Source organism: Xenopus laevis, chromosome 4S (genome assembly GCF_017654675.1).
Source record: "Xenopus laevis strain J_2021 chromosome 4S, Xenopus_laevis_v10.1, whole genome shotgun sequence".
Classification (NCBI taxonomy): Eukaryota; Metazoa; Chordata; class Amphibia; order Anura; family Pipidae; genus Xenopus; species Xenopus laevis.
The window spans coordinates 79,201,113-79,215,899 of record NC_054378.1 but is presented as its reverse complement, the minus strand read 5'-3'; the positions used below and the strand labels follow the sequence as shown (position 1 = coordinate 79,215,899).

Genomic DNA, 14,787 nt, shown 5'->3' with positions numbered 1-14,787 from the left:
CTTGAGCATGTGGGGGCATGGCCAATAATTTTTTTTTTTTTTAAACTTTTACGTGGGATCCTGGGCGCCAATGACCTTTTATAACTTGTGTGGGGGGGGGGTTACCATTTTTAGTGCTGATGTCTGTGTGGCCTGGGCGGAATCTGGGGTGGAGCTTGGGCATTGCACTGAGGTTGGAAGGGACCAGGGGGTCCAGAAAATGTTGTTGTATTGGGCCCCTCGATTTCTGATGGTGGCCCTGCTTTTAAATAACACATCCATGACCTCAAATACTAACTATTAACTCAATATCATTTTCAGAACCTTACTGACATGTCCCTTTGACTATGATCAAAAACAAATTAAGGGAGGCTGCCAGCATTTTGTTGACAATGCTATAAAGTCCTGGAAGTAATGTAAAAGTGGCCAGGAATTAGGTCACTTTTTTCAACTGAAAGAATAGGGGTGGCCATGAAATAAAAATGTAGGTACTTTAAATTCCTACAGTGATAGAGGATGAATTATTATAAGTAACATGCGAACAGTTGTTCGGGGGCTCAATACAAACTAAAAAGAACGGCATTAGTCTGCTATTATTCTATGATTTTGAAAATGTAACCGTTTTGCATGGGTTTCTGTCAAGACCATCGATACTGCATATTCTGAAAGGAGCTTTATGCAAATGTTGGAGAATACTATAGCCAAACTGCTATTTTGTATTGCAGTTTGGCCACTGGGGATACTATTTCGTATGACAAACATTTCATTTGACCTTAGAAAAATGGCAGCTCATTAATAAGTACTGTACAAACATTCAGGCAAGGCTTTCTGTGCAAAATAATGAATAACAAACTTAACATTTACAAAGTAAACTACATGTACAAATGGAGGAATGTATTTTAAAAAATGTGCCACCCCTCAGATCTTTTGTAATAAGAATATAAAGAATGTGCCAGATTCAGATGAAAGCTACAATTACTGTGAGAATAGAGATTGCTATTGCAACATTGCACATGGTGCTACTATTTAACAAGAGAAACTTGCTCTGTCCCCAAAAACAAAGCTTAATTTAACAAACATGCTCAAGCCAGCAAGTGGTCAGTGTGACCTTTTGCTAGCCCATTGCTTTTACACTTGTGACATTCAGTCTTGTGATGTCTGTGCTAGCATGCAGAGGTGCAATCCAATTTACACAGGTGACAGGAGCGGAACTCCCCACTCAATATGTCATGACCATAGGTCAACAATTGCTTTACCACTTTCCTGCCTTAGGGGCTATGATTACCTTTACATTCTGACAACACAGAGGAAAATAAATTACTTAGAGCCTAAAGTAATAGGCAGAAACACTCCACAAGGGATCCCTGCTGTTCCCACTACAGCTTTATAAAGTGACACTTTTAGATCAATGTGGGTATAAATCTGCTTACAGTGTTGGCAACACTTAAAGGAAAACGTTACCCCCAAAATGAATATTTAAGCAACAGATAGTTTATATCATATAAAGTGGCATATTAAAGAATCTTACCAAACTGGTATAGATATAAATAGGTGTAAATATTGCCCTTTTATATCTCTTGCCTTGAACCACCATTTCTTGATGGTCTGTGTGATGCCTCAGAGATCACCTGACCAGAAATAATGCAATTGTAACTGTAACAGGAAGAAGTGTGGAAGCAAAATACAGAACTATTTTAATTGGCTCATGTGACCTAACATGTATGGTTTGTTTGGTATGCTTGTGTGCACCGTGAATTTTACAATCCCAGGGGGAGGCCCTTATTTTGTAAAATGGCAATTTTCTATTTATGATTACCCAATGGCACATAATACTAAAAAAAGTATATTATTTCGAAAATCCTTTATTTACAGGAAACAGGGCTTTACACATGAGCGGTTTTATTCAATATCTTTTTATAAAGACCTACATTGTTTGGGGGGGGGTATAGTTTTCCTTTAAAGGTCACTTAAATCCAAAAATGAATCATTTACTGTGCTCTTGTGAGCACTTCTAAATATTTTTAGACATTTCTAAGATATTATAAGTTTTATGGAGGTAAATGCAACTTTTGGCTCTGCAGCACTCTCTGTCCTACAGGTAAGTGAGGGAAGGTAACAGGTCAGGTCAAGTTACTAAATGTTCCAATAATCTGGGCTGATGTGCCTCAGGCACCAGCGGCCCACTGATTTCCAGGGACATCAAAAATGCTGCACCTGGTACGATTAAGAGCCGATTTTACAGTTCTGCACTCTTCTAGCGCAATGAGTGCATTTGCACTTCTGTGCTAGAACTGTTGACCCCCCCCCCAGTAGTCAACAGTAGTGATGTGCGAGTCGAGAATTTTCCGACCCGCACCCGACCCTAACCCGCCCACTCCCTACCCGCATCCGACCCACAAAAGGGGCAGGAGGAAGTCTATAAATTACGGCTCCGGAAGCACTAGGTCGTGCATTTTGTCCAGGGGTCGGCCCGAACCCGTCCGACCCGCGGACCTCAGCTCGGCCCGCACATCACTACCCCCCAGACACCATCTGGCACCAAAAAGGTGAGGGCGGGATGGAGGGGCCAGAATTGTCCTTGTCAATAATTAGCTGTGATGGGCTCAGAAACCTGTAAACTTTATCAATAATTATATGATAATAATTATAACAAAAATAATATGTACTGTGCCATGACCACAATCTCATAGGTCTGCCTAAACTATACAGAGCAAATGGTAGCGGACTGGTCACCCTGTGTGATGAGAGCGATTGATCTGGGAGCCAAACATCTGATCTGGCCCACCATCAGGGGGCGGTATCACTAGTTTGCCAATAAAATAAACAGATGTCTTAAAGGGGCAGTTCACCTTTAAATCAACTTCTAGTATGGTATAAAACTGCCAATTCAAAGCAACTTTTCAATTGGTATTCATAATCTTTTTAGTTTTATAATTATTTGCCTTTTTCTTTTTCCAGCTTTCAAATGGGGGTCACTGACCCCTTCTAAAAGCATATGCTCTGTAAGGCTACAAATGTATCGTTATTGCTTTGTCTTGCTTATCTTTCTATTCAGGCCTTTCCTATTCATATTCCAGTCTATCATGCAAGTCAATGCATGGTTGCTAGTGTAACTTGGACCTTAGCAACAGGATTGTTGAAACCGCAAACTTGTGAGCTGCTCAATAAAAAGCTAAATAACTCAAAAACCACAAACAATGAAAACCAATTGCAATTTGTCTCAGAATATCACTCTCCTCCACATGATACTAAAAGTTAATGCAAAGGTGAACAATTCCTTTAATATACTATAAGCTTTTGGCCAAGCACCCAACGAAGATACTCAGATAGCTCACCTCATCCTCGCGGTTAAGGAGCACCAGTTGGCTTTCTGTCAGGATACAGTACTTGCGCTCCCATGTTGTGCTTTCTGTGTAAGGAGACTGACCACATGAAAGTCTGTGTGTAGGCGGCCCTTTCACATCTATGAAATGCAAGAAAAACAATTTCAAATTCATTTCAGGTATGGTCAGTAAATCCAATTCACTTTATCATTAAAATAACAGACAGAGATACTACCCTTCAATGTAAAAAAAATTATCATTTTGTAATCGGCTGGCTTCTTCTATATTGTTTTGATAGGTAGAACAAGCAGTGAGTCTAGAGCAGGGGTTCCCAAACTGTGATGTACCAGAACCAGGAGCAGTGGTTGGTGGGGGGAGGCTCAGTCTGTATACCAGTATTTACAAGCAGGAAGGTCACAGAGTGGGATTTAAATGTGCAAACTTATTTGCTTTTTTATACGGTTTTGAACTGAATTGAGTGGATGATACAGCAAATGTTTCCATATACAGGTATGGGTTCCAGAATGCTCGGGATCTGGGGTATTACAGATAGTGGATCTTTCCATTATTTAGTTCTTCATACCCTAAGGCTACTAGAAAATCATGTAAACATTAAATAAACCCAATAGGCTGGTTTTGCTTATAATAAGGATTAAAAAGGGAATCATTTTTAAAAATCTGGATTAGTTAGATAAAATGGAGTCTATGAGAGATGCCCTTTCTGTAATTCGGAGCTTTCAGGATAACGGGTTTCCAGATAATGTATCCCATACCTGTATTAGTACAGGGATACCCTCTATAAAAGTTCAATCTTAAAGGGAGGGCTTGAACCAAAAAAAGTCCATTGGTCCAGAGAAGAGTCAAGACAGGTGAACATTGCTTTAAATATCAATTACAAGAGCAAATCACTTTATATCCTCTTTAAAGGAACCATATCCAAAATTACAAGCTGTAAAGAGCTATAAGAAACATGAACGTGTATTTATAAGTATAAATCAGTAAAATGTCAGTGGGGATCTAAAGTAAAAAAATATTCATAGTTTTCCTCTGGTCATTTTCTATTTTTAATTGTTTATAACATATTTGCTGATTAGACAGTTTTATACTGCTTGGCAGCTCTTTAAGGAACCAGTTACAAAACAATCCAGACCATTAGTGGCCAAATCCCTATCAAGGCAGATCAACAATTTTGTTACTTTCCCTTGTCTAGGGAAAACTGAAGAGAAAAACCTTTACATAACATATAAGTGTTCTATTTTTTTGCAACCATTAGATCACAAATATATCAATAAAGCCAGATTAACAGAATAACATTATTCCTAGAAATTCACACTGAAACTGTTCTGTTGCATGGTCCCTGTCTTAGCACTAGAAGGCAGCAACTAACAAGGAAGCCCTGGCATACAGAATACTGTAGGTATCCAATTTGGGATACACACACACATTAAATAAGATAAAGCCAGATTTAAACGAAAAAAAAAAACTGGGTCTGTGCTATAGAATATTCCAGAGTTCTCTTATTTCATTCGTGGGGATGTGTAAACATCACTTTGAATGAAGATCCATATACATACATGTGTGTAAGAGAGCGTGCATTTAGAACAGCAAGGTTGTAAGTATTCTGACCTTTTATTAGGGAGAATCTGGCCCTGACCCTTGTATGAAAAATGCTAATAAAACAGAAGGAGAATACTACACATTTAAAAGTATATTTGTTCATTACAAATGTTCAGCGGTTTTAATGTTATATGTAAAACTGATACATGTTTTAGATTATATGTTCAATACTGTCTAGGTTCCATTTCTAGCATCCCAAAACCTGCACTTGAGATTGCAGGACTTGTAATTCAGCAATGCTTGAAATAGCACTATATGGGAAGGAGCACTATACGGATTAATATGAATACAGAAGTATCAGTAGGACCTGCTATCATGAACTCTAGAGCTCTCTGCAAAGAGGAACTAGGAGGAAAGCTTTTATTTATAGTTAACAGAAAGGGGAATTTATTTTTCCTAATAAAAACAATGATGTGACAATATGAATACAGTGAAACCTCGATTTTAAGTACCCTGATTTTAAGTTTTTCCGCATTTTACATTTTTTATTTGTGGTCCCACCAATTTATAATGCATTTCAATGGGTGCATTTCCTTGATTTTAAGTAATGTTTTCCCGGATTTTACATCAAAATTTTGTCCTGATGTACTCAAAAACTGCTTTTTTCCCCTCTATAAATGTTATTTGTGTAACAAAGAGGTTTAAAATACTAACCAGATGTATATTTTGGTTCTGCCTGTGAATAGTCAATTTCAATTAATCTGCCCCTTACACAGTCCTGCACCAATCACTTATTGCTTTAGGTTGTGTATGTGACTGACAGAGAGGCAATGTACATGCCCCCCATAGTGTAACATTAACACTGCAATGTTTAACCCTTTGGTATTAACACAGTAAATATTGTATCTCAAAGTAAAACAGACTCCTGTGCTTTTCCGTTTTCCCAGATTTTACATAATTTTTTCCTGGTCCCCTGAAAAACGTAAAATGGGGGTTCTACTGTATAAGCACTGTATAAGGAACACACCCAGACTGGGAACAAAAAGAAAATTCCACTAGTGGCGGGAGAAAGAGGAATGTATCTATCTATATATACCAGTATCAGATTCTCAATTATGTACAACAGGCCAGAAAGGGGGTCATTTCTGCTCTCTATGAGATCACAGGTCCCATTTAGTCTGTTGTGATGCTAATTTGGTATAAGGACTAGATTGACAGATGGAGACGCCCTCTTACCCACGCTTGGCTTGTTACTTTGCCTGATGGAATAAGGGAGCTCAGGGAAAAACTTTCCCATGGTTATAAATACTCAATGTACTGCTTGTGTTGCAGGGGCATGCCACATGAGTCACAAGCTCAGAAAGAATTTATGAGTTTAAAGCAAACAGTTTTTGTTTTGTGGCTTCAAAAGCAAAATCGCCTAAAATCTCTTTTAAAAGTGGTCTAGCAAAGACTGATATAAGCTGGTCGGTTATTTGAAGATCATCTCTATAAAATGTAAAATAAAAAACAAACATTTTTTAAAATTCTATACCAATCAGCAGTCCCTTTCATGCTTTGTTATGATGTGCTAACAGCCAGTTGTGCTACAAAACAATAGTAATTAGGAAATGTATTTACTAGAGCACAGGGAGAGCAGTATCTGGCAAGCACAGCATGCTAACATTCATTAGACTAGTATGGATGACTTGTAAAAGGCTCATATGGCCGGAAACATTAATGGCATCTGACCTGCTCATCTGGAACAATGGAGCATTTTCAATTAAATATGGCAAGACTCGCAATACAGCCTAGAAATAACCTATGGAATATTAAATATGATTTAATGTAGATCTAATCCATCTCGAAGCACTTAGAACAATGCACGAAACATTTCATTACTTCAGATTGACTGCTTCTTTAATGCACTGAAGGATAATGGTATAATTACAATAAAAAATTGCATCCACAGATTTGGGCCATGCTTTGTCTTTATCCAATATCTCTTTTGTCTGCCTTTAATAGATTTAGACTATAACCAATCACATACGATCTAATAACCTCATAGGCATCTGCTATTCAATAATAAAAATGATTGCCAATTGGTTCTAGACCCTGAAGCAAGATGAGATTTCACAAAAGACAAGTGGGCTGTAACTGAAGCAATAAAATTATTTTTTGTTCTGTGTTTATATATACAGAGACAATTGCACAGATTAATACTATGAACATTAAATTAGTTGTGTTAAGGTATAAATCTGAAACTGCCTAGCTGCTGCTTAACTACAACCCTGGAGCATCTCAACTGGTGGGAGTTAACAATGCAAAGGTAGCAGATATATGCTGTAGAAAAAGTAGCACTGACTACGGTCAGACATCCATATGTAATAAAAGACACTAGGTGATGAAACGCATAGCAACCAATACGATGTTAGGTTATTCTACGAATCTACGAGAAGCAAATTTGTCCCTTTTATTACATAATCATAAAACACAGAGGTGACCCATGGTTGTACAAACGCAACTGAATCACATAATAGTATAAAGAGAGAGAGAGAGCCTTGTACAGAGACCAAAGGGTTTGGGTATGATAACAAGTTGGAGATTTTGCTGCAGTGCTATTGACCTGTACGGTTCCCTAAGAGACCAACCTGTTTAGGCTCCTTGTGTACTGAACACTAGAACTTCTGAAGTAAGTATTTTTCTGTTGCCTTTTTTACTGCTGCTGGAAAAGCTCTTTTGAATTGAAAAATAAATAGTTACAACTGTTTATTTGCTTCTCTCTTCTGCACAGACGTCCGAAAAAGAGAAACTCAGGACTTTTTATTAAAAATCAGGGCCTGCAGGCTGAGCTGTCAAAATCGGGACAGTCTCGCAGAAAACGGTACAGTTGGGAAGTATGCAGTCCTACCTGATCAACTTTAAGTATACATATACATCAACAGCAGGGACAGAAAGTAACACGGATATGGAACCTACCAATCTTCTGCATGGCTCCACTTTTTACCGTTCAGGTAGAGGGGAGCAAGTCTATTGAGGGTGATGGTCAGGGTCTATTCAGTTGTGGAGTGGGCCTGCACTGGGATACCGAGACTACTCTAAGGGGCAGACTTATCAAAATGTGAGATTAGAGATCACTAGAAAAATTCACTGACTTTCTATTTCTTCCTGTGGGATTTTTAGAAGTATAGAGTTCACCATTTGATAAATCTGATTCTAAAAATTCCATAGGAATGAATAAAAAGAGCATTTTTCTGTGGTGAACTCAAATGTCACATTTTCACAAATCTGCCCCTAATTATTTACTTCTCCTTTAAAGAGAGATTGAAGAACATTTTTTAGATCCTAGTACTTTAGGTTCATTATTTCTCTTCAATTTCCTTTTACTGTTAATCACATAATTAGTAACCGCATATTAGTAGACGCTTTTCAAATACAGCACAGCAATCATTTATAATAGGCTGTTTCACACAGAAACCTTTATCCTTCTCAGCACAGCCCAGGAATCTAAGGAAGACATGGGCATTCTATTTTTACATTGGGGCTGGAAGGCAAGGCATTCAGTGTATGCACTTGGCAGAGAAGAAGAAAGAAGAACATAAATAAATATAAGAAGGGTCTGTATTTCCCCTAAAAATATGCAGTTAAATAAATGAGAATAACATAGCTATATGTATAAATCTGTTACACAGAGCATTTTTACAGCTCTGTTTTAGTCCTGCGTGAAACACCACATATGGAAATAAGGGGCGCTTTTGTAATTATTGTCAAATGAAAATGCCTCAATAGAGCAAAGCGATATGCATAACTGGAAATATTGCATGCTGTAAGTTATGTTATTATACTTTACTTATTTAGCAAAAATAGACAAATTCATATTTCTCCACTTTAAGGGGCACATTTATCAAAGGTTGAATTTTGTGAGTTTTTTTTTTAACTCTAATAAATTCGAATATACTCAAAATTCAATTGGGGGGTTATTCAATAAAAAAAATTGAATATCTAAAACTCACAAGAACTTCACCAACTCGAAAACTTGAACTAAACTCGATTCGAGTTTTATCTCCAAAAAATGTCAGGAAAGCTAGTAACATGTCCAAATTGGTCCCTGGACCTCTCCCATTGACTTATACATGAACTTGGTAGGTTTTAGGAGGCGAATACTCGAATTCGAATTTTTAAAGGGTCAGATTTTTATAAATCTCAAAATTAGAATTAAAGGAGACATATAGGATACATGAAAAAAAAAACTTATTTTGTAGGCAATTATAAGTAATATATGGTGTTGCTTTTACATGGTGCTAAAAATTAATATTATCTTTAAAAATAGCCCCTTTATTGGAGCTCCCTATAGACGTTCTCTGGTCCCGGTCTGTGTTTTAAATGAGGGGTGGGCGTGTCCTAACACCCTGCCAGAAGCACAGTAGGAGGGGGACAGCCAATCACAGCCCTGCAGTCACACAAGCACAGACAGGCTTCAGTTCCCTATCAGGTCCTGCTAGCTGCCGATTGGTTCCTGCCCTACAGTGCAGTAAGCTGAGAGCCGCCGGCTCCCTTGCACAGCCTGGGAATTGAGGGAGCAGGAAGTGAAAGAGAAGGGAGGGATTATTAGGGTTTTGCAGAAATATTCAATAAATCAGCCTGAAACACTACTTTTTAAAGCACAATTATTCTATATCTAAATGAGTATAATGCACTGGTACGTTCTTATTTTTTAAACAATATGTCTCCTTTAAAATACGAATCGAGTTTGGATAATTCACAATTTGAATTTGAGAGTTTTGACCATAAAAAAAATTAGAAAATTCTAAATTACTATTTGACCCTTAATAAATCTGCCCCTAAGAGTATATAGCATATTTATCAAAGAGTGAAGTTAGAGATCACCACAGTCCACTAGTGTGAAATTCCACCACTCTCCATTCATTTCTATAGCATTTTTAAAGGCATAGTTACCAAAGAGTGAATTTTCACCCATCGATAAATACCCTTTTAAAAATCCAATAGAAAATGAATGGAGAGTGGCGGAATTTCACACTAGTGGATTGTAGTGATCTCTAACTTCATTCTTTGATAACTATACCACAAAGTGTTGCATATATTCACTAATGATCACTGACCAAAAATGTAAATTACACCCATAGGTGATGAAATGCTGATGCGGTTATGTGGATTGCCTTGGGTGCATTTTGACATCCAGGGTTTGTGGATCAACCTCCAGACTGCAGCAAACTATCACACTGGGTCAGCATGGGAGACATGATTGCCAGGTTGTTCTTATTTGTCATACAGTATGTAGGGGTGTTTATTGATTTATTATAATCTCCTTCTAGACCATGGAAAAATCCAGTAACTCATTTTAAACATGCCTCTGCTGCAACATCACCCTTGCTAGTAAGACATTGTATGTGAATCTCAAGGGATCTTGGCAGCAGGACTAGAATCACAATCTGCTTCACTCCTGGTTTATTCTCATGGGGTGAAACAAAAATGACCCTAATCCAAAAACAAAGGTCAGTGCTGAAACTTCATATTGTCAAGCTGAAAATAATGAAGTTGCAAGTGCCCATGGCTGGGATCATGCTTTGTATTCTCCACTGCAAGCAGAACACTCTCAGGACAGTCTCAAAGTGGAACAAAGCAAGAGGAGATCCGCCTACATCGATCCTAGTGTGCGCTTGCTTATACGGAACACAATTATTTGCCAAACGTAAACTGCAATTATCTACTTAGGAGCTGTATAAAGCATGACAAAGTATTCCCTCATCGAACACCCACACAGAAATTTCTGTCACCTCCCTGCATTGCCTCTATCCAAGTTGACTGCTGGGAGGATCAGCACAAATAAATACACATGCAGAGAAATCGCACTGCATATTTTAACACTCTCATTGTTTGCCTACTACAGCTGTTTGATTTGGTGGCTGAAAGCAATTTAGTGGTTGCAGAAATAAAAGAGTGTTAGGCCAGACTGACACTATTTATTCTCCCAGCACATAACAGGCAGATGATATCATGCTAACAAGCTGCTTACGTTACAGAACACAATGGTTGTCCCATGCTCCTGGAATACACACAGGCTGCAAACAGATTATATAGGGCAAAAATGAACTTAAAAATTCAGGAATATTCCAGTATTGGCTGCACTATAATTACTGGCTTCATACTATTCAAAGAATGGGTGAATAAAACATATAATATGGGCAGTGGTACATTTCAAGCCTTTGAAAAGCACATACAATTAGGGATGCATCGAATCCAGTATTCGTCCTTTTTCAGCAGGATTCGGATTCGGCCGAATCCTTTTGCCCGGCCAAACCTGAACCCTAATTTACATATGCAAATTAGGGGCGGGGAGGGAAATCGTGTGACTTTTTGTCACAAAACAAGGAAGCAAAAATTTTTCCCCTTCCCACCCCTAATTTACATATGCAAATTAGGGTTTGAATTCGGTTCTCCTTTGCCAAGGATTTGGGGTTCGGCTGAATCCAAAATAGTGGATTCGGTGCATCCCTACATACAATACCTGGAATAGTGTCCGTATTAGCAAATGTAATTAAGGCATAAAATCTGTCACCAAAGGCTGGACTAATGTATTCACTCAAGTGCAAACTTGACTTTGCAGATCTCAGATAAATTACATTTTAGCTATCACTGTTTCATGCAAAATGACGCACCGCAACACAGAGCGGCCAGAGATCATGAAGCAAAAATATAATATTCTGGAACAGTTGGACAACAGTGGGAAGCACCCGGGGATGGGGGTGGGATATAATGGCTATGTTTGTTTTTGGTCTGTTGATGGGTCACAGCTCACAATCTATCTCAGTGATCCCCAACCAGTGGCTCGCAAGCAACATGTTACATGCCAACCCCTTGGAAGTTGCTTCCAATGGCATCAAAGCAGGTGATTGTTTTTGAATTTCCGGCTTGGAGGCAAGTTTTGGAGGGAACTTTTTTCATGCTTGTGCTATTCCCCAACACTTTTTACATTTGAATGTGGGTCAAAGGTATAAAAGGTTGAAGACTCCTGATCTGTCTACTAGGCATCACTGTTGGAAACTCTAAGCAACAGGGAATTCAATAAATAAAAAGTTAGATTACTTGTCGCAGGCCGCTACTATCTCATAGAAGGAGGTAGGCTATGAGGAAGACCCGGTAGGCTGCCAGAAAGGAAACCAGCTGTGAGAAAGACTTGGTGGCTTTGGAGAAAAGAGGTGGGCTATGAGAAAGACCTGGTAGGGTGGCAGGCTATGAGAAAGACTTTGTGGTTTTGCTATGAAGAAGACTTGCTAGGCTGGCAGAAAAGACCCTGCAGGCCTTGTAGAACCAAGTGTGATTCCCTGGCTGGTGGCACCACTTAGGTCTCGAGAGGAGTAAACAATTGAAATGTATATGAAATTGTGTCAACTCAACAGAAAAAAATCTTTAAGGCCTAAGTTACTTAGTACCTAAGTACATTTGTGCATTCACTAAATGTCTCTAGGACCACAGGTTCAGAAACTGATCTTGAGCAGGAACTGTATAGTTATTAGTCCGCTATTAAGTCTGGCTTTTCAAAGGGGTCATTTAGTTAATTGCCTTAACTCATTAATGCATCAAAAAGATTACAGTTGTCCTTTGTTGACTGCCTTCTTTACAACTTAATGTTTAAAAGTATAATGCCTTTTACATGTGTTTTAACATAAACATATATATTTTATAAAGGGTAATACAGTACTTCTACTTTCAGCAATATAAGAGAGAAAAAATTCTTATGTTCTTTTGGCATTCCCAGTGAATTCAGTTATGCATGCTATTGTGAAATATAAAGCCTGTAATAAAACGTGTGTAATTCCTATGGAGAGTACATTGTTAAATTACCACCTCCCTTTCTACTTGGTGTAATGATATAACAAGTCCCCCCATTCCATTGTACAACCTACTTATGCTTTCAAATGGATTACTTAAAGATACTATAATTCAAAGAATGGAATGAGGGTCCAAACACCATTGATTTAAGAACCCTGCCTAAAGGTGGCCATACACGGGCCACGAAAAGCTGCTGACAGACCGAGTAGGCAGCTTATTGGCCCGTGTATGGGGCCAAAAGTCGGCCAGATCTCGATCAGATGGGACTAAATATCCCGTCGGATCACCTCAAGGTCGACATCGCCAAACGAGCGGATCTCTCCGTGTATGGCCACCTTAAAGCAGAATCCAAGTGCAAAGTCTTAAGGCGTAAATCATCATTAAGTTTGCAATTAAAAATGTACGAAAACACATTGGTTAATAAAAAGAAATGTCAGCAAAAATGAATTTTGCAATTTTCTATAAAGTACAGAACACACTTTAGAGCAGAGATCACCAACCTGTCTTACTCATGAGCCACTTTCAAATGTAAAAAAAAAAAAGTCAGAGAGCAACACAAGCATGCAAAACTTCCCTGAGGTTGCCGGTTATGGGCTGTGACAGACCCAATGTGGACTGGCAGCCTACAAGAGACTCTCTGTTTGGCAGTAAATCTGGTTTTATACAACCAAAACTTGCCTCCAAGCCAGGAATTCAAAAATAAGCACCTGCTTTGAGGCTAATGGGAGCAACAATCAATGGGTTGGTAAGCAACATGTTGCTTGGGAGTCACTGGTTGGGGCTTAACAGCATGCAAATCTTGCCGAAGAGTAATTGAGCTTATGGCACTTAATTAAGTATACGAGTATTCAGTGTCAAATAGGTGCATCAACCATTGATGAATAAGTGCAAGAGATAAGAGAGTAATAAATTATACAGTAGTATAATAGTACAAAAGTATAATAGTGAAAGACTGCATTAAAACCTGGATATGATTATATGTTAAAAATGTGATTATACGGTCTGTTTATGTTTGCTAGCCTGCCCATCGTAAGCATGAAAATAAAGAAGAACTGTAAGTGGTGTGCAGCAGAAAACATTTTCTGTTGAAAATAAAGAATGGCATTCCTAGCAATTCTACACAAAAAATGTACCATAATGCATGGCAACCCATTCCCATGAGCCCATCAGAAAAACAATGGCTAATAAAAGTTAACAAAAGACCTTTTATCTCAACCTACTAGATCTGAGTCCAGACTAACGAATTGCTGCCTGTCTGTCAATAGTCCAGGAGTCCAGGAAAGAGAAAGAAGCAAAGCCCACTTCATGTCAATGGGACATAAGAAAGAAATCTGGGTGTGCGTTTGACAACAGTTCATCTCCCATATTTAGAACTACATAAGAGGCCTTTTGTTTATAGAACTAAACTGACATCACAGATAAACAACTCCCAATTCATGATTTGTCTCCATAGCTACAAATATTAGATCTAAAACCTGTTCCTACCTTACAACTTCACTGCTTTATGAGTCATCCTAAAAAAAATTTCCCTCGGACTTTCTTTCTCATTGCTTACCTTATGTAGAAATTATTTGCCTTGTATTCCTGCTTCTTGGACTGATTCCATGTGTGACAGTATCTCTTATATGTGAATTTTTCCCTTGAGTTATAACAGCCTGTCATCTATATACATACCTGGGACAACCGCTCCTTACACCCAAAGCAACCATTTTGGAAAGACATAGTATTTTTTAGTTTACGAATGAAAATGTTAACTTAAAAGTATGTGAAACATGGAAATCAGTGTGGCATAGGCCTGGAAATAAAATAGATGTAAACTCAAATTCCAGGGGGAAAATTCTAGCACTCAATGAAATATAAAGCTACAATATAATGCCACATAATAACGATAATTTGTACCATTTTTAAACATATCTATGAATTTCTGTGTATTACTTAATATTCTGAATGTTTTGATTAGTTCCCACTAAGGAAACCTACAAGTATTATGCACCTTGTTTTTTTCAGATTTATTCCACTAATAACATAGAAAAGACTGGTAGAACCTTCAGGAGGAGTGGCTTGTATACAAGAGGCAAGGTTAAATGTAACCTCCTTG

At 38.2% G+C, this 14,787-nt stretch overlaps 1 protein-coding gene across 6 annotated transcripts in view; it reads right to left on the bottom strand.

Moving 5' to 3' along the window:
- rasal2.S (RAS protein activator like 2 S homeolog) overlaps window positions 1-14,787 on the bottom strand; it is a 152,374-nt gene that overhangs the window by 76,490 nt on the left and 61,097 nt on the right. For all 6 annotated transcript variants that reach the window (XM_018260952.2, XM_018260953.2, XM_041561504.1 and 3 more), the window contains exon 2: window positions 3,315-3,442. In XM_018260952.2, coding sequence (XP_018116441.1) covers window positions 3,315-3,442 — 128 coding nt within the window. The remainder of the gene's footprint in view (window positions 1-3,314; window positions 3,443-14,787) is intronic.